The 21,068-nt window shown below is 51.7% G+C and overlaps 1 protein-coding gene across 1 annotated transcript in view; it reads right to left on the reverse strand.

The window, feature by feature from the left end:
- Positions 1–21,068, reverse strand: part of PTK7 (protein tyrosine kinase 7 (inactive)) — a 998,735-nt gene that overhangs the window by 119,375 nt on the left and 858,292 nt on the right. Inside the window, exon 17 of the mRNA XM_069608884.1 lies at positions 10,300–10,380. Coding sequence (XP_069464985.1) covers positions 10,300–10,380 — 81 coding nt within the window. The remainder of the gene's footprint in view (positions 1–10,299; positions 10,381–21,068) is intronic.

Here is a 21,068-nt window from a genome sequence, read left to right on the forward strand (position 1 = left end):
GAACAACAGTTACAGGTAAGTAACTTGTTCCTTCTCCAGCATGGGGTCTGGCATGGATTCACATGCTCATGAATAAAGAATACATAGCAGTACACACATGCACAACCACGGGAGGTGGCAAAGGTTCAACATTAAGCATTACATCAAACTCAACATTGAGCAATTCTTACCTCCTCACCAGGCTCACCTTAGGCGAACAGGTTGCGCAGCACTGCTTGGCCGACCCTGGACTCCTCCCTGGAATCCCGATTGACGCAGTAGAATTTCGTGAAGGTGTGCGTCGACCTCCACGTAGCAGCCCTGCAGATGTCCAGCAAGGGCACACCAGATAGGAACGCCGTGGTAGCTGCGATCGCTCTGATGGAATGGGCTCTCGGACGGCCAGGCAGACGGTTTGCCAACCGATGACAGTACATGATACAGCCGGAGAGCCATCTGGAAATGGAAGCCTTCGAGACAGCCTTCCCCTGATTGACAGGTCCAAAGTTCACAAAGAGTTGTGACGTCTTCCGAAAACACTTCGTGCGGTCCACGTAGAACGTCAGCGCTCTAGCCACATCCAGCGAGTGCAAAGTCCTTTCAGCCGGCGACGAAGGCAACGGGAAGAAAATAGGCAACACCAAGGGTTCGTTGAGGTGGAAGTCCGACGGCACCTTGGGCATGAAGGAGGGGTGTGTCCTGAGCACTACCCTCGTGTCGTGAAAAGTCATATACGGGGCCTTGCAGGAAAGGGCCTGGATCTCTCCCACCCGTCGTGCGGAGGTGATGGCCACAGGAAACGCTGTTTTCCACGACAAGAACTTCAACGGAGCCGAGTGCAGAGGATCGAACGGAGGTCCCATGAGCTTGGTCAGCACCACGTTGAGCTCCCACGCCGGGGCCGGAGCCTTCACCGGCGGGAACGATCTAAACAGTCCCTTCATGAACTCTTTCACCAGACGATGAGACCACAAAGACGTCCGCCCCGTGGTTCTGGTGTATAGGGAGATCGCAGCAAGATGATTCTTGATGGACGCGTGCGTCAGTCCAGCTTTGGCCAGCATCAGTAGGTACGGCAGTATTTGGGGAGCCGTAATCCGCAGAGGGTTAATCTTCTGTGCGTGGCACCAGACAGAGAACCTCTTCCATTTGTGTCCGTAGCATTTAAGAGTTGAGGACGCCCTGGCCTTTGCAAGAACCTCTCTGCAGTCGGCCGGTATGTCGTATCCTCCAAACTCTAACGCTGCAGGAGCCAGGCCTGCAAGTTCAGCGACTTCGGGTCGTGATGGAGGATGGCGCCTCCTTCCCTGGAGAGCAGATCCGCGTCCACTGGCAGCTTGATTGACGGGGACGCTGACAAGTCCAGAAGGTCCGGGAACCATATCTGCCTCGGCCATGCAGGTGCGACGAGGATCATCCTGCACCGTGACCTCTTGAGCTGGTTGATGAGCCGGATCAGCAATGGCAATGGAGGGAACGCGTATAGAAACAGGCCCTCCCAGGGGAACGAGAAAGCATCGCCCATGCTCCTCGGCTGGGGAAACCTGCTGGCGAACCTCCGGGACTTGGAGTTTGTCGCCGTCGCGAACAGATCGATCTGGGGTGTGCCCCACCGTCGGAAGAGGCGGTCCACTAGATCCTGCCATAGTTCCCACTCGTGGCACGAGCGCAGCTCCCTGCTGAGTGAGTCGGCGATGGTGTTTTTTATCCCTGCCAGATGAAACGACACCAGAAACATCCTTTGGGCGACGGCCCAATGCCACAGATCCTGCGCCTCCCTGGACAGGGCTGGGGACCTGGTTCCGCCCTGTTTCCTGATGTAGAACATAGTGGTGGTGTTTTCGGTGAAGATCCTCACCACCTTGCCCTTGAGGGACGGAAGGAAGGACCTGAGGGCCCAAAACACTGCACGGAGCTCCAGGACGTTGATCTGGAGGGACTTCTCCGTCGGGGGCCAAAGGCCTCTCGCGTGCAGATTTTCGGTGTGCGCTCCCCACACTTCCAGGGAGGCATCCGTGGTCACCGTCTCCTGGTGGCCGGGGGTCTGGAAGTCCATGCCCGCCGTCAGATGTGCGCGGGTGCCCCACCAATCCTGGATCGCTCGTCGGAAACTCTCCGCGAGTGTGATCCTCTCCTCGAAGCTGCCCGTCGTCTGGATCCAGCGCGCGTCCAGAAACTCCTGCAACGGGCGCATCCGGAGCCTGCACAGGGGGATGAGGTAAATGCAAGAAGACATCATTCCGAGGAGGGACTTGATGAACCTCACTCTGGCCGCGTCCGCAACCAGCATCCGCTGCACCTTGCCCAGAATGGCCCTCGTCCTTTCCTCCGACGGAGAGGCCAGAAGCGACACTGTGTCGAGCTTCGCTCCCAGAAACAGTGCTTCTTGCGCGGGCACCAGGTGGGACTTGGCGTAGTTTATGGAGAATCCCCGGTCCGTGAGAAGTTGGACGGTCCTTGCCGTGTGCTCCACGGCAAGCTCCCTCGTCTTGGCTCGGATGAGCCAGTCGTCCAGGTAGGGGTAGACGTGGATCCCCTCTCGGCGCAGCTGTGCCACCACCGGTGCGAGGCACTTGGTGAACACCCTTGGTGCCAACCTTAGTCCGAAGGGAAGGGCTCTGAACTGATAGTGACGCCCTTGGACCACAAACCTGAGAAACTTTCGGTGTCCCTTTAGGATGGGAATATGGAAGTAGGCATCCTCCAAATCCAACGACGACAGGAAATCGCCCTCCTCCAGCTGTCCCAGGACGTGTTGGAGGGTGACCATCCGGTACTTCTGTGCCTTGATGAATTTGTTCAGTCGTCGTAGGTCCAGGATGGGACGCCATCCTCCCGTCGTCTTCTTCACGAGGAAGTATCTTGAGTAAACTCCGGAGACCCGAAGCCTCTTTGGGACGAGCTCTATGGCGCCCTTCCTGAGCATCGCCTTTACCTCCAAGAGAAGTTGAGGGACGTGATGTTCTTTCCTGGCAACAGGGGGGACGCGCAGGCACCTTTTTTGAAACTCGAGCGCGTGACCCTGGGCTAGGGCGTCCAGCACCCAACGGTCAGTGGAGATGGACTCCCACACGCTGACGAAGCTCGCCAGCCGGCCTCCCACCGGGGTGCTTCGGTGGGGGCCCGACCCCACGGCCGGTTCAGTCCTGCTTCGACGAGGCTTTGCCGCCTTGACCTCCTTGGCGACGACAGCGAGGTCTGCCTGACTTGCCTCATCCCCTGTAAGCTTCCTGCGATGACGAACGGGCCGCTTGACGGTAGGTGGAAAATCCGCCGCCGGAACCTTTGGAGGCACCCTGTTTGCCTCCGCCGCTCCGAAAGGACGGCCGCCGTTGCTGGAGAACCCCAAGAGCCCGGGCCGTCTCCGTGTCTGCTTTGATGGCTTGAAGGGAATCGTCCACTGTTTTCCCAAACAGGTTGTTTCCATCGAACAGCATGTCCAAGACTCTGGTCTGCACGTCTTGACGGAAGTCAGTAGCCTTGAGCCATCCACGCCGCCTAAGGCACACGCCGTTGCCCAACTGGCGAAATCCAGTGTCAGCGATGTCCGTCGCAATCGTAATGGCGTGGTCCGACGCCACCTCTCCTTCCTGCAAGATCTCTAGGGCATCCGCTCTCTTGTCGTCCGGTAGGAAGTCCAGCAGGGGGGCCAGTTTGTAGCACAGCTCCCTGTCGTAGCGGGCTACGATAGCCAAGGCGTTGGACGCCTTAATCGTCGTCGCTGCAGCCGAGATGACCCTGCGTCCCATCGTATTCAATTTCTTTCCCTCACCGTCCGGCGGGGAAGTCGACGTCGAGGCCGCACCCCCCCCCCGCTTTCTTCCTGGCCGCCACGGAGACGACGGAGCCCGGGGTCGGCTGTGCCTGGAGGCACAAGGGGGCCGCATCCGGGACCCGGTACTTCTTCTCGTACCGAACCCTTCTAGCCGGCGTTGTGGGTGGGTTCTTGAGGAGGGCGAGGCCCTCATCCCAAATATCGTCCAGTAGAGGCACGGAGAGGACCGTCTTCCTCTTGGCCTCGCGCCGTTGATAAAGGAAACCTTCCTCCTTCTCCTCCTCTTCCGGGCAGAGCTGGAAGAGCTCGGATGCCCTGGCGATCATGGAGTGAAACAATCCAATCTCGTCGGGCGGGGAAGCCCGGGTGGGAGGCGATGACGGTAGATCCTCGTCGTAAACCTTGTCGTCCGTACCCGTCGCGGCCGTGTCAGTCCCCGTATCATCCCCACGAGTCGTGGACGGGGAGGAGGGCTGAACAGGGCGCGATGGCTGAAAAGGAGGTGGAGGATGAATCCTTCTTCTCTTAGGGGGAGGGCTCCCAGAAGGGCCTGGCTCCGGGTCCCCCGTCAGGAGCGGTTCCTCCGCTGGTGGTAACGGCAGTCTCGTCCTTATCTCAGAGCATAAGGACTGTATAGCCAACAAAATGGCCGCCGAGTTGTCTTGCGGCACTGGTTGAGGGGAGTCCGACGGGCGGTCAGGGGCCCCGTCGGCACCCTCGACGTTATCGTCGTCTCCTACGTCGGGATCCCTCCCGACGGGCTGGTCTTCTTCCACGCCAACGCCGTGGCTTAAGACCTCGATCAGCTCTTCCTCAGAGGTTGAGGCCAAATCCACGACGACCTCCTGCCCCCCCTTTTTCTTCTCCGTCGGAGGTTTCACGGGGGTCCTGTCGATGGGCATAAAAGAGGACTCCCTCCGCGGCAGCAGGGAGACTCTGAGCCCCGAGGTCGCCACCACTGGTGTAGCCTCCACAGGCTGAGCCAGGGCCGCCGCGACTGTCTCGATAGAAGCCTTGGCCGGATGGATTAAGGCTTTCACCACCCTAGGTGCGCTCACCGCCTTCTCCTTGGGGGCAGGGACACTGCCTCGCTCTCCCTCCGATGGGGCCTTCGAGCTCGACCGGGGCCTCTCCAGGAGCTTCGCCGGGTGCTCGCCCTTCCTCTTACCCGACCCAGAGCGTTGGCTCGTGGCTGAAGGTGCCGGGGAGGGTGCACCCTGCCTGGCGCCCGTAGAGCCCGACCGTTCGGCGCTCCCGGTGCCAGCGGACTTGCGGTGCTTGGCCTTGTGTTGGACCCCCGTCGCCGGGGCGTCCTCAAAGGTCTTAGAAGACCGCTCGGATTTCTTCCTCTTCTTCTCGCCTGACGGGCTCTTCCCTTCCAGCCAGTTGGCGAGACGTTGATGGCGGTCCTTCATGGTCCGCTCCGACATATTGCCGCAAAACGCACAGTCCTTCTCCACGTGCGTCTTGTCCTCATGTAAGCAGTAGAGACAAAAGGAGTGTTCGTCCTCCTTAAAGACGTTCTGCAGCTGGCATCCAGGGCAGATCCTGAACAGCTTTCCGGGCGTCGAGCTTCCCTTCTCCTGGGCCATGTCCGGGCCTGAGAAACTTCTGGAGTCCTCCAAAAGCGTAGCTCGACGAGATCTTCACCCTTGAGGGGCGCAGACGAATCCGACACGGGTCCCCGTTGATCGGATGGAGAGTCGGTGGAGCTTGAGGCTCTTTTGACCGAAAAAACGAAGTTTTTTGAGAAAAAATGTGAAAAAATAGCACTAACGCTCGAGAGCAATAGCACGAGGATCCCAACACATGAACGTGCGGTAAAAATCTGAAGATGGCTGCCAGAGGCGGTGCTTAGGTAGAGGGCAGTCATTGGCTGTGGTCAGTATGACGCAGAGACCAGTGATTGGTTATTACTACGAAAGAAAGATCAGAAACGAAACGGATACTGGTTTTTTTCTTTACCGAGGATTCCCAGCCTGACGTCGGGGAATATTCATGAGCATGTGAATCCATGCCAGACCCCATGCTGGAGAAAGGGAATGACAATATAATCTTCCTGGCAGATGAGCGCCTCTGGGTTAAGGAAACCCTCCTTTTTCTTTTCCTCGGGCACCAAGTTGAAGAGGGTAGATGCCCTTGCGATCATGGAGTGGAACGATCCCACCTCATCTGGGGGAGAAGCCCTGGGAGTATCATTGGCACCTATCTGGTCCCCATCCGCAGGAATAAAGTCAAACTCATCCATGTCTGTGGTGCCGGTATCAGTCCCTGTTACAGTATCAGTCTGCGGTGCGTCCCCCGCTGCTTCTACTGGGATGACCGGTGGCATTCGCGTGGGAGTAGCTGAGCGATGCCTTGCGGAGGCCTTGGATGGCTGTACCTGGGTTCGCTCGCCGACAGGCTGCTATTGGTGGCAGCCGCAGTTACATCTCCGAGACCAGAGAACTCAGAACAGTGAAAATATCCTATGACATGTCTCTAGAGGCCTGTGGAGAGGGCACTGACGAAGGGCTAATGCATCTCACTTGGCGAATATGCCTTGGTGACCGTATGCCTATAGGGCTGTTGCCACCCGTGTCCATGCATTCCTGCAATGTTTCCTGCTCAGAACTTGTGTAGACCGTCATCAGTGGGACGCATGTGACCACCTTCTGACCCCCCTCCTGCCAGTCTGGGAAGAAAATCTGTTGGTGGTAACAGATCTTTTAGTCTTGCCCCCCCCCCCTTCAAAGCAGAAGATGCCACCGGGTACCTTTACCGACTGAGTAGTGGTAGTTGATGAGGCAGTAGTTGTGGTCCGAGCGGTTGTGGGCCTTGGAGGCAGCGATACCATGGATTTCTCCCTGGCTGTCAACGGGGAAACTGACAACGGGGGTTGCCGACGGTGCAGGCGACCGAGATGCGCCGCCCACAGTTGTTGATGGGAGCCTGGCCATCTAAGTCATGGTGGAAGGCATTGTCGATGGGGGCCTATGCTTGTATGTAACAAAAGCTTCACCAGAGCCATTTATTATATTGTGCACTTAATGCAACCCTAACTCTTTCCCTACAGAGAGTACACTATACTAACCCTGCATGATGTTTCTAACCCTCAAAAGCGCTGATGCGCCGACTACCGGCAGGGAATGCATGGGGACTGTTCTTGCCCTCTGTCGAAACAATGGAAAAACGTTTTCACAATGAACTTCCACAATAGATTTTATACATACAAATTTCATACAGCTATGGGTCATTAGACCAAACAATTAAAACCAAAGCAGTTACGGAAAAACCATTTCCCGGCTGCACCCTTGGATGAAACAGGCAGGTCACGTGGGACTCGGCGTCAAACACTCTGACGATTTAATTGCCCTCCGTGAGGTGTGTCTGGTTGATCCAGGAGTAATTTCTAAAACATTTTTTAGATAGTTAAGTTGGGACGCCTAAGATGGTACTTAGTCTCGCCACTCAAACATCCCTTTGATGAGATGAGCTTCTTGTGGACGCCATTAGCGTCCACCGCGAAGAAACGAAACGGAAGAAATTGTGAAGGGAAAACGAGAACTTAACAAGACCCCTTCAAAAGCATCACAAATAAGGTTGCGAGACCACAAGAAGCTCATCTCATCAAAGGGATGTTTATGAGTGGCGAGACTAAGTACCATTTTAGGCGTCCCAACTTGACTATCTGAAAGTGGCAACACTGCCGAAATCGAGTGTGCCTCTTCTTCGCATATACAAACAGTTGGACAGAATATGTCGCAATCCCGCCCCTATGGGGCTTGCTGATTGGGTCAAAAGAAGCAATAATGGGTCCTGAAGAATATGATACACGCAAGACATCATTGAAACCAGTCGACCAGACATACAGATGTCACCTCATTTAGAGTGACACAAGTGGATTAATGCACTTTTAGACAAAACTTGTTTGAATCAATGTCACAGAATCTATGTTTTCTTTTATAGATGTGTCATGTATTCTCGCACAGGAGAATGGTTCATGCACCTGCAAAAAAAGAGCTGAGCATAGAGTGCATGTTGTGCTGAGAATTTGCGCGACACTTATACTCTTAAAAAATGTTTTAGAAATTACTCCTGGATCAACCAGACACACCTCACGGAGGGCAATTAAATTGTCAGAGTGTTTGACGCCGAGTCCCACGTGAACTGCCTGTTTCATCCAAGGGTGCAGTCGGGAAATGGTTTTCCCGTAACTGCTTTGGTTTTAATTGTTTGGGCTAATGACCCATAGCTGTATGAAATTTGTATGTATAAAATCTATTGTGGAAGTTCATTGTGAAAAAGTTTTTCCATTGTTTCGACATAGGGCAAGAACAGTCCCCATGCATTCCCTGCCGGTAGTCGGCGCATCAGCGCTTTTGAGGGTTAGAAACATCATGCAGGGTTAGTATAGTGTACTTCCTGTAGGGAAAGAGTTAGGGTTGCATTAACTGCACAATATAATAAAGAGCTCCGGTGAAGCTTTTGTTCCTTACTCTGTTTTGTGTGTTACAGTATTTCTCTGGTAACAGAAAGGACACATACCCGCTGTTTGAGGTAATGTGTATTTGAGTAAAATCCCTGTGTGTTAGTTGGCCTATGCTTGTGTGGCATCACCACTGATTAAATCGTGGGCGTAGATTCTGACCTTGACGTGGCCTCCTTATGGGAATGCTTTTTCAGTTCATCCTTCGACAAAGGGCCATGTTTCGAAGGTCTCACAGAGCCACTACCCACCGGCAAGCTTACCGTGGCCGGGCATGGTGACAGAGCGTGTGTGCCCCGAACTAAGGCCTGCAACTAGTCTGCTCATCAGGACGCTTGACCTTACTGACACCCTGCGGGGATAAATGCTCAGACTATCTACCTCTTGCCGAGGGAGAGTGCTCCTGATGTCGTCTGGATCTGGAATCTGCCCAAGCGTGCCCGGGATCAACGCCAGGAGCACTGTATTCGTTTAGCCACGCCACCAACCGCCAGTAACGGTCTCTTATTCTTGGCTGGGAAACTTCAGCAGATGTTGCATCGATATTCCTCAGGATGCAGACAATAGAGGCACTGCATGAGCCTGTCCTCCACTTCGATGTTCCTCAAACCACACCGGAGGAAAAGCCTGAACAGACTCCTCTTGCCTTCCTCTGACATGGTGAGGGGCGAAGTAAGCTTCAGTAGGGCTAGCCTTTTTGTTCAGGGGTTTTTAGGCTTTGTCCTGCCCATGCTTCTCGCTTGCTGCTGCTTTGCTAATCGAACTGGAGGCGCCAAGGCTGCTGGCCTGCTGAAAGTATTTGTTGATTCCTGACATTTCTAAAGCCCTCGCATGGCAAAGCATGCTAAGGTCAGTCGCTTGGGCATAACCCAGTGTTAGGAAAGTTCTCTTTTTAGAAACTTTACCCTCCCTATTCTATGGACCCCCAAACCTTTTGCTTTTTTTCCCCTCACTGACCCGACTTTAGCTAATCACTAAAGGGGGCCGAAAGGAAGGGTCAGATGGCTAACCATTCTGGTTGGTCACTAGAACTGCCACTTAGCCATCCCCCAGAGGAAGTTAGAGGGCGAGATCAGGGATCTATAGTGTAATATAGATGCTGCCATTGTGGCCTCACGTTATAAATGACCCATATCAGGATGGAGAAAAAAAAACCTTGGTACTCTAATGGCTACCAAAAGTGTGCACCAAGCTATTCATTCTGTAAAATAGCTTGCACACTTGGTGTCGCCAAAACTAGGTTCTAGCTCCCACTAAACTACTCCCTAAAAACCTTTTAGTTTCCATGTGTATTAATGTAGGCAGCATTTCCAAAGCACGAAAATCTATGCCAAAAGATACATCTCAAGTGACTCAGAGGTAGCATGCAGGCAATGGGAGGGCAATGACCTGGGCACACATTTTACAGGATTAATATGAGGTGATTATCATTTACTGTTTTCACAACTATTTACAGGTGAAAAGGTAAAGGGGTGGGGGAATCAGGGGATGTGCTGTTGCCAGTTAGTTGGGGTGCTTGTCCAAGGGAAAGGAAGAGCCTTTCAGCCAGATTGAGTGGAGATGGACTTCTCAGGGGGTCAATGGTGGAGAGAGAGTAGGGCAAAGGGTCGAGTGGTAGTGTAGGGAGACTGGGCAACTGAAAGGTTGGGCAGGGTTTCAGAGTTTGGCGAGTATGTGAGCAAAGTGGGGCGGGCTTGCCTTTGGAAAGATTTGTAATCTGCAAGACTGAATACAAGGGAGAGATTGAGCGTGGGCAGCGACCCCACGTTTAAATGGTGCGCAGAGTTGGGTTAGGATCAGGATAGGTGGAAGAGTGCAGGTAGCACAATCAAGCACCTTGTCTTGTGGGGTGAAGCAGTAGAGAAGCAGCTAGCACAGTATTCGCCTACTGAGGATGATGGCGAGTTCAGAGTTTTTAGTGTGAGTAAAATGTGATGTTAGGCTAAAATGGCTACGTGGAAAAGATAGGTTTTAAGGTGCCACTAAAAGACATTGCTTGTATAAGAGCATGGCAAGGGTGCCCATTCCAAGTTGAAATAATTCAGAAGACATGCCTTGGTCCACTCAGGATGCTCACCTTCTGCTTTGTGCTGATTGGCTGTGGTTTAATCTTCTCATCCTTGCTCTTGGATATCCTCAAATATTGCTTTAGGTCTCCCTGTGAAGAGAGAATATTCAGTAGAGAACACAGAATAGGGGCATCGGCTCAGCTTCAGCAATATGAACAGTTTCTGGTACATGTCCCTCCTGGAATCCAGTGATGTAGACTACTTAATTTGTTAACGACAGACATGACAGGGATACATGCAGGAGACGATAGGTTTTCACATGGACATGCAATGGCTAGTTTGGAACCCTTGAGAAACACAGAATCACTTAGATTATTAATAGATTAAAAGGTATTCACATTGTCTGAGGGATTGTGTAGCCACTACTGAGATACATGGCCAAATCTACTGTGCTGTATCGATGCCACCCGCAACATGGCTTCTCCAACATCGAATACAGCCACTAAAGGCCAAGCACGACCTGGTTGCCTAAACAGTTTTCCCCTTTTCAAAAGGTCAATCCCTCAAGGCTTACGGATAACAGCAAGCTGCATGTGTGCTTTTAATCAAAATTATTTTATTGTGAAAATCCTAGTGGCAACCCCAGAGATCTCAGATATGGGCACATGCCTCTGAAAACCTAGCACGTTGCCTTCCATCTGGTGAAATGCGCATGAATTCTATTGGGAATGGGAAGAGCATGCAGTGTGCATGCCTTAGTCAAGTATGAGAGTTTCCCACAGAAGCACACACATTTATTGTTAGGGCAATTTTCCTAAATCCCTGCGGTCAGGGCCTTTCGGTGAGTCTTCCTGGCTTAGGTACAGCTAGTGATTCCATCAAGAACATCCGCCTCTACAAGTGATTGTCTTGACTGAACAGCCCCGCTCTAACTCTCAGGAGGTAGAGTGGGGTGGTTCACAGGTATAGTATAGCAAGTAAGAGAATGGCAGTACTATATTTTTATGAAGATATAACATGTTATGTAAAGAAAGCCTTTAAGTCAGAATACTTTTGTGTCAAATGACCTAGAAAGAAAAAGGCGGTACCAGGTGTGTAAAAAATATTTTCCATCTAGCCTGGCCAGTCCAAGTAGAGACCAAGAGAGACCCTTGGTGCAAATAAGAGCCATCTCTAGCCTTTGTGTGAAAGTGCCTCAAGGAGCAGTTACTAGAGTTCCTTGAAGATGAGGAGGCCCAGGGATGAAGAAATGTACAAAGAAAAGACTAGCAGTATCAGAGTCAGGAGAGCAAGACACTGGGACTGAAAGCAGTATTGTATCCGGCAGTGTGTGGTTTCCAGATGTGATTGTTTGGCATCCCCTGGGGGATTCATCAATGAGTCACCGATGCAGGAGAGACCCAAAGACCGGGAAGAGAGATCATTCTTAACCCTGCAATTCCCAAGTCACGGGGGGTCGAGGCCATAGGAGTGGAAAGGAGAGTCTGATGTGGACGGCATTTGCCATGATGCAGGGTGCCCACATTGTCCTCTGGCACAGGATTCAGCTTCTATGAATGGAGTCAGCACGGAGACAGTCCAAAGAAGAACAAATGCTGATGAAATGTCAAGGAAGTTTCACTGGAGGGGAGCCAACCACGGAAGGAGGACCGGGAAGACTAGTTCAGCAGAGCAGTTGCAGTAATCAAGGGATCACAGGCTTCTGAAGCTCCCCAGTTGGGGCAGGTGGAACCAGAGACTATGTTTTAGGATGAATATTCTCTGGTTGATTCAGCACAGAGTCTTGACTGAGTCCTTCCTGGTAGCAAAGGGGCATCAGATTTTGGGTCCTGTGATGCAGGCATGGTCAGGACTAAAGACTTTGAGCAGGACCTGTGATCCCACGAGATCTGAGGAAAGGCATGCAGCTGTAGGTTTGTTCTGTTCTTCCTGGAGAGTCGGCACTACAAACAGTCCGATTCCTCAGAGCGTCAAGGAACGTTGGTGCAAAGCGGTCTTTCTTCAAGCAGCAGGACTTCCAGAGTGCCGATTCAGAGTCCCAAACGAGAAGAGCGGGAAAGGATGATTGCTTTTACCCTCATTTTATCGAGATTTTCCTTAACCAGTCCAGGCCTAACTTATAGGCAAGTATAATCCTAAGGTAGACATATTCTAGACAGGCTAACAGAAAGTCAAGAGAAGCGAGACCCAATTAAGGACACTCACATGTATATCCTAACGGGAATAGTGAAGTGAAGTCAACAGCATTACTTTTGGGGAAGAAGCACAACCACTTCATAGGTGAGTGAAACAAACTTATATATACTATCTAAAATGTCACAAAACACATTCAATGTAACTAAGAACGTTTGTAACGGTTCTCTCTGAGTTACAGTTACCAACCAACTCTTTCACAAGCAAGTGCTTTTAAACACTCATCATACTTTTTCAGACAGAATCCTTTACTTATCCAGTCCTTCCCTATTCTATTACATGAGTTTACCCGGGGCAGAAGAGGGACCCTAGTGGTCTAGGAGCCAGCTCTAGGCAGGGTGAGATAGGGTTATGTTGCAGGCAAAAGTCAGAGTTCCTGTGGAAAGTTGTTCAAACAAATGAGTAATTCACTTTAAAGTTAGTTAGGATACAGGGACTTCCGAGAAGATACCTTAGGAGGATTCCAGCATTGGGCCCGAGTGAAATGGATGAGAGGACTGGCTGATGAATTCCTTTATCATGAAGACAGGACACTGTAAGGACTTTATCAGCAAGGATCATGGGGAAGGCTCTAGGCAAGAGGTTCTTTACATGGTTTACCCCACGCAGAAGAGGAGGTTGCAGCGGGGGAGACTTAAGGATCTGCAGCCAAAAACCTGGTCTCCGAATTCCTTGTCATGAAGACAGGATGCTAGAAGGGCTTCTGCAGGAGAGATCAATGGGGAAGGCTCCAGGCAAGAGTTTCTTCACGGCTGGATGCGGCTCTGTGGCTTTGGTGCCCTTTTCAGCAGCCAGAAGAAGACTGAATATTGGCGATTAGATTCTTGTCATTTGCAAAGTCCGGCACTTTGATGAGGGGACTTTTTGGACTCGATTCATGTATCTGGAGGTCCTGCAGGATGCCAAAAAAGTTCCAGCTCTATTCGGAAGAGACTGCACTGCACACTGGCTCAAGGTCCCAGGGTATTGCAGCCTGCAAGGTCGCAGCACAACGTAGGATGTCACAAAATGCAGCTCTCCTTGAGTCTAGACATCTCACCAGGCTCTGGGTCGTAGTTGTCGTTTTTAGAGTCCCCAGGTTGCTTGCAAGGAAGGGTAAGGCAGGCTGCGGTTGTGGAAATCAATGCAGCAGCGTTTTTTCATCTTCCTCTTTGGATTCAGGTTCAGTGGTCGACTACTTCTTCAGCTTCCAGGATCAGACTTTTATGCAGGAACCAAGCCAATCAAACAGAGTTGCAACATTCAAACTTGGGGGTTGGCAGTCCTTTCAAGACAGCCAGCCTCGCAGTTTGAACTGGATTCTCGCAGTCAGGCTGAAAGACATAGGGTTGCAGAGTTTTGGACTCCTCCCTCAATTCCTGCCTTCACAGACACTCTGGAGCCGGGGCGGGCTTGACCGAGGTCTCCTGGCGAAGATAGAAATCACACAAAAGACTAACCCGACCTAGAGAGCAGGGGTAGATCCCAGAAAGGACAAGAAACGCTAAAATAGCAAATAAAGACGAAATGGCCGATTTTAATAAAATAAGCACCCATGGGTGCCTTTACGGGGGCTGCGATAAAGGTGCACCAAATTAGTAAAAATGTTCACTGCCACCAGCCATTAAAGGTAAGCTTGTCGCTGTAACAGAAATGTTACAGTTAAAATGAGAAAGGTTATACATTCTTCCCAGCACCCCACATAAGGTGGCGTGTGCTGGTCTCACCTAAATAATGTTTAGAGGGGATAAATATCCTTTCTATCCTTGGGAACTGTAGGTCTCACAAGGTTAGCCACAGAAAGTTAAAGGGGACCCCAAAGGGCAACCCAGCAACAATAGGCAGTATATGCCAAAAGTTGTCAAAGAGGATCAAATTAAAAAGGCACTATGGAGAGTCTTAAAAACGACACCCATAAAAAGAGTAAAAGATGCGGTGTGTAAAAAGGTTCCCACTCACTGAGGTATAGGGAAACAATCCACCAGGAAAGCAAACAGTTCTGAGGGTGACACAGGTCAGGAAGATTTATCATTGATATGAAAATCTTACCCAATACACGTCTGTTCTAACTAGGACTACATGTGTTTGCCCTAAAACGCTGGCTACCTGTCTCCCTAGGAACTTCCAACTTTCCCTCTACTGTCGTTGGTTAGTCTCTCCGGGAGGGCCTTCAATAGCGGATATGTGTTTAGCTTTTATTTTGCGCAAATCTCTATGTGGTCTGTGCTTTCTATCCCTAATCACTTTGTCATATACAGGTATAGTTCCATCCACTTTCTCAGCTGCTCGTGTATTAGATGCAGTATGTTGGTTAGAAAACGATATACATCAGGCTTTGATTTTCTCCATATTATGAAATTCAAGATCTAAGACAATGGAACGAGTCACATCCAGGATAAAGCGTGTTGCCCTTTCAATATTACCCCCAGTCCACTTAACCAGATTCCCAGGATGATTGAATGCCATTCCCCCCGAGGCATGTTTTCACATTGGTAGGAGCGATCATAGCCAAACTTAATACCATAGTCGCATGATCACTTCAGTCGTTTTTTATGAACACTCTGACAAGCAACATTAAAAAGTGCCTCAGAGTTAACAAAAATAATCGAGGGTGGCCGCCCTATTTCCCATATGAATGCTCCTGGGGTTCGCCCATTGAGCATTTCCAAATCCCAACTTTCAAGGAACTGCATCCACTCCACACACAGGGGAACTCTGCATTATAATGCTTCTACCTGGCAATACTCTATCCGTTGTTAATTTATCCCGCCAACAAAATGACAATTAAAATCACCACCCAGGATATACTTGTTATTTCTGGCCCATGAGAAAAAAGGGGAGTGGGGATCCCCAGGTACAGTACACATTTATTTATACCAAGTAAGAGAAGGTCCACACAATAGATCTATTTTTAGAAAAGGAAAACAGAACACCATACACTAAAAGGTAGGTGCAACTTTGTAAACCAAAAGATGCCACAATGCCTCAAGTAACCGTTTTAGGTAAGAGTTAATTTAAGTCAATATATTCTACTTCCTGAAAAGGAATCGGCTATGATGGATAATTAGCACCTCATGGTAAAGTCACCGCTCGAAGCATTTTAGGAAGCAGGAGGTCACCATCGTCCCTGCTTGGATGAAGCCAAGTCAGCCCCCAGGGCTACCCGCAAGACCTTTCCTCCACTGCTAATTTTCACATTCCTCACCCAGCCCCACCGCACTTACCTGGCGCTCTCTGGTCCCTCATAGGCACCAGGAACACTGCGCTTCTGCTGCGGTAATGGCCGCCATGGAAACAGAAGGGACTACATGTGGTTCCCTTCTCCATGACAGCCATCTTGGTTTATAGTTTTCTTCCAAGTTGAGAAATAGTAAACATGCTGTTTTTTTAAACTTAAAAAAAAAAACTATTAGCAACCCATACAAAAGCATTCTGGGAGCAATAAAAGCCCTGCAGGTCTGGTAATGCCCCAGGGCCAACGTTAAGTGCCCCGCCCATCAGGGTTTATTGCTGAAGAAAAACACTTTTCGTTCTAGGCTGGCGAGTTCAAGGGAGACCAAGAGGGACCAGTAGTCCAACTGGGCCAGTCTTTGGTGGTAAAGTGTTTAGTTTGTGCTAAAGTGCCTCAAAGAACAGTTTCAGTTTAAGGTGGTGACGGGAGCCCTCAAGAGTCTCCTGCAAATTAAAGGGTCGAGGGATGAAGAAAAGACCTGCCAGCAGGGCTGGGTCCAGAAAAAGCAGTTCTGCCTGATGTGGTCAGTGGTTTCTAGAGGCAGTGTAGGAGGGACCCTCCCAGAACCTTGGTAAGAAATTCAAGTTACCCACCGTAGTGACTAGAGTACTAAATCCTTAATCCCCTTTCCACCATCTTTGTGCGCATCCAACATGGGGACGGTACAGGAACATTTCGCAAACAAAAAATTGAGCTTTCCCTTTAAATTTAGTCCATTGTAGGGGAGTGGCCCTGGGAACACCCCTCAAGGCCCCGCCCTCTGGCACTTCATGGCAGTCCCCTTTTTAATACATCAAACGCTTTAAGAACTGGCTATACTGAATACTTAAGCCCCTGGCATACAAGTGGGGGAAGGTGGGTGGTAGGTATGAAGGAAAGGGGACCAAAGACTTAGTACTCTAGTCACTACAGTGAGTAACTTTAATTACTCATACATCCCATCCCCTTTCTGCCATCCTTGTGGGTGATTCCACCGTACAAGACCATCGGGTGGAGCTGTGACAACTTGCCTCATATCTAAGATGAAGCAAAAACGTTCTTCAGAACCGCCTGATCAAAACCTGCATTTTGCCTGCAGCTGGTATCCATGAAATAGTGCTTACAGAATGCTAACGAGCGGCCCAAGTAGCCGCCATGTATGCTGATGAGATACCAAGAAGCATGTCTCTGAAATGCGACAGCCGTGGCCTTGGCTCTGAGCGCATGGGCATGAATCCCCTCAGGAACCGGTTTGCCCATGGCTGTATACTCCTCTGAAATGGCTTGGACCATCCACATGGGGATAGAAGCTTTGGAAGCCTGGGTGCTGTGAGACCTGCCCCCAAAAGTGACTAACGATGCCTCAGAGTTCCTGAAAGATTTTGTCAGAGAGGTAGAACTTTAGGAACCCCTCGAGGTCCAAGGAATGCAAATGGAATGGAGTGACCACCTTGGGAAAGAAATTAGGATGAGTGTGCAAGATGACCTTGTCACTGTGAAATGAGGTGAATGACTCGCCAAAAGAGCCTGCATCTCGCTGACCCTGCGCGCTAAAGTGAGCACCACCAGCAACACTGTCTTCAGCGTCACCGCCCTGATGTACACCAAGGCCATCAGCTCAAATTGCCTGTGCAGCAAACCCGCAAGAACAATGCTGAGGTCCCAGACCGGGTGAGGCCTATGAACCTGAGGAGAAAGTCTGGGCCACACCCTGAGGTGGGCCTTAACCACGCGGTTGGCTGCTGAAAAAATGTGCTCTGTGGAATTCTTGTAGGCCTCAATGGCCGCCTAAAAGGGGCGTCAGGTGTCGATCTGAATGCCAGAATGAGCCAGATGTACGTAAACGGCCAGCATGTCATCCAGTGAACACGTAGGGGGGGGGAGGGGCCAAGGCCCTTGTCGCGAGCCCAGTGGCAGAATCTTGTCCATTTGCTCTTGTACTGGGCCCATGTAGAAGGCCTCCTGAATGGTGTCCCAGTTGTCCTCAGAAATGAGCATGGTGGAGTTTCAGCTTGTCAGGAACCAGGCTGCTAGGGCCAGCCTGGCCGGCTCCGGGTGCTCCACCGCCCCAAACTGCTGAGTCAGGAAACCCATGCTGGGGATCGGAAGGTGGACCGGACCCTGAGAGGACAACTGCAGTAGATCTGAGAACGAAGTCCTTGATTGACAGTGCAGGGCGATCAGGATGAGGCTGCAGCAAACCAACGTCCGTAACTTGTGGAGGGTCTGCTGGAGCAATGGTGGAGGAGGAAACACCTAGCACCTGCGGCTGTGCCAGCAGAGCTGGAGCGCGCCCCCACAGACACGCCGGCCCGCCCAAGAGGCAAACCAGGGGCACTTGGAATTCAGGGGAGATGCGAGTAAGTCCAGATCCGAAAACCCCCCCATCGCTGGAACAGGGACAACACAGAGTTGATGTGCAACTCCCACTCATAGGTGTTGAACCGAAAGCGGCTAAGCGGGTCCGCTTCCACATTGCTGTCCCCCTGGAGGTGGACCGCTGAAACCCAAATCCTTATGCAAGGGCCCATTCCCAAATCCCCACTGCTTCCATGCACAGAAAGGGAGAAAGGGTGCCACCCTGCTTGATAAAACATTGTGGTGGAATGGTCGATCCTGACCAGAACCACTGCGTCCCTGATGAGACAGAAAAGCCTTGTGCGCCAGGCCCACCTCCCAGCATTCCAGCTGACTGATTTGCAGAAGGGACGCCACACTGGACCATGCACCATGAATGAAGAAGCCATCCAGAGTAGCCCTCAGCCCGAAAGCGAGGAATCAGTCACCACCACCACAAGAGTTTAACGACCGGGTAAAGGGGGCTCCCACTGCCGCATTGCCGTCGTTCAACCACCAGGGAAGATCCAGGGAAGGGGAGCAGGGGTATTGGGATCCTGTCTGACTGAGACCCCCGTCTCCAGGTCCCAATTGGCCACCAGGTGGAGCTGGAGGAGTCTCATCTTGAGGCGGATATGCTGCACCATGAGCAGGCAAGATGCCGTCAGTCCCAGGAGGTGCTGGAACCACCATGCGAAGGTGGTCGAATTTGGTCAAAAAGTGCCCCACGCCTTATGGAGCCTCTCAGGCGTGGGGGAACACATTCTGCACCACTGTGTCCCAGCAGACTCCAAGAAAGACCAAACGCTGGCCGGGATCCAGATGCGACTTCCGTCGCTTGAGAGAAAAATACAACAGGTGAAGAATGCCTGCCAGCCGCTGGCAGGAGTGCACCACCCCTGACCCTGACCAGCCTGTTGTCCAGGTAAAGGTATAGGTGGTGGCCCTTCAGGTGGAGGAGACCAGTCACCGCATTCATTAGCTTCATGAACACACAAGGTGCCGAATTGAGGTCGAAAGGCAGCACCTTGTACTGGAAGTGGTACGACAATCGTGAACCACAGAAGTTTCTGATGCAGCCGGTTGATGGTGACGTGAAGGTACGCCTCCTTGAGTTCTAGGGAAGACATCCAGTCCCAGAGACTCTGCTATGTGCGCCGGAGTAATCATCTTGAAGCGTTTCAGCTGTAAAAACAGGTTGAGAAATGACAGGTCCAGCCCGGTTGTTCTTGGGTACCGTGAAAATCCTGGAGTAGAAGCCAGAGCCCCTGTCTGAGGAACTGGTTGCACCACCTGCATCTCCAAAAGAGAAAAGATCTCCCGTAAAAATGCTAGGGACCCCATCTGATGCAGAGGAGAGGATTGTAGAGGAAAAGGAAGAGTAAGACTGAAGCCTGTGGAGACAATAGAAAGGATCCAAGGACTCTTGAAATAACAATTCCAGCTGTCCTGGAAGAGAGCCAGCTGGCCCCCTACAGGTTGAGCTGTGTTCCCCGACCATGACGCGAATGCTTCTTGGAGTCTGAGGCAGCAGCGGAGGAGGGGGAGCGGGAAAACACTCCACGTCCTCTGCTGCTTCTTCCTTTGGTCACTGGGCTACCTGTCAGGCCTCCTGCCCCGAGACTGAGGGAATGACTTCTGTTCTGGCTTAGTTACGATGGCCAAGGACTTGGCGGTTTGTGTCGAGGTAGTCTTCTTTGTCCACTCATCATCGGTGGACAAATGAAAAAGGTCAGAGCCCTCTAAGAGAAGATCCAGGATCCGCTCTTGTACATCTGACAAAAACCTAGTGGTATGCACTCATGTCTTCTCTCTCATCTTGACCCCCAGGAACAGCCCTCTACTGGCTGTGTCAATATGGGAGACCCAAGACTCCACGAGGTCCAGCGCAATCGCCAGGGAGTCCGCCGCGCTGGCCTTGTAGGAGGCTTGCCTCTCCAGAGGGAGATCAGGCAGGTACCCCAAGCTCTCGCAACAGCTTCTGGTTTTCCCCGGCTAGTAGAGCGTCAGCATTCGCTTGCCACAAATGCAGCCCTGAGATAGCATAACACGGTTTGCCCAAAGACTCAAGTACCTTGTCCTCCTTGGACAGACATCTGGGGGTAGCACACTCAGAGAAAGACCACCAAGATGATTGTTTAGAATACAGCGATGCCGCAGCCATCATCGAAGAGTGATGCTGGGGGTGGGAGGCCAGGAGAACTGGCTCTCCATCCTCCAGCCTGAATCTGCCGTCTAATTTCTTGTTCATCTGGGTGATGGCCATGGGCTTCTCACAGATCTTTCTCGACACCTGCAGGGCATCCTTCTGGAGCGGACTGCCTGAATGGCTTGTGGTGTGCTTGCCCCAACCTCTGCTAGCACTCCCAACTCCTCAGGGACCTCCTCTGACTGGGGGACCCCAATAACTCTGGTACCAGAGGAGGAGCAGTCTGTATAAACAGTAGGGCATGGACCGGATGAGGGACAGGCAACGGCAGTGCCTGAGGAACCGGCGGAGGGCCCGGAGGTGGAGGTCTAGGAGGCACGACCTGCAGAATCACCTCCAACTACATCCTTGAGGAGCCCTGTCATTTGCAGGGAACATATGAGGAGGAATCGCTCCAAGGAGCAGCCCTTGCCAGCCGTCCTATCTCGAGTGGGCCGGCCCTCAGCAACGCTGGGTCTCCGTTCCTGTTCAAAGTGCAGAGGCGCCTTAGGAGAGTAGCTGCAAGGCTGCGATGAGTAGATGTGTCCCTGCGAAGACCAACCGCCTGTACCATAAAGTCTGTCACTGCTTCCTGAGGGAAGAGGATTGGGACCTTCTTGCATGGCGAACTTGATGGGCGAGGGACTGGGTAGGCCCTGACCCGAATCCAAGATGGCTGATGGTCTAGCAGGCTCTGCCACATGCTTATCTGCCATCTTGGGGCCTTGCGCCACACCCTGGGTGGGAGGGCGCGAAGGTCCTGTGCCATGTGCTAGGTCAGACATGGGAGCACACACCTTGGCCCTCGAACCTGAAACAGAAGAGTCCACTTCAGAGAGTGGTCTCATAGGCCTTGAGCCCTCCGCCTGCTGGCTAGTAGTCAAATAGCCGTGACTCGATCTCGGCGGTGGCTCCGGGAGGTTGTGCAC

Source organism: Ambystoma mexicanum, chromosome 4q, assembly GCF_040938575.1.
Source record: "Ambystoma mexicanum isolate Mex_15411 chromosome 4q, UKY_AmexF1_1, whole genome shotgun sequence".
NCBI lineage: Eukaryota > Metazoa > Chordata > Amphibia > Caudata > Ambystomatidae > Ambystoma > Ambystoma mexicanum.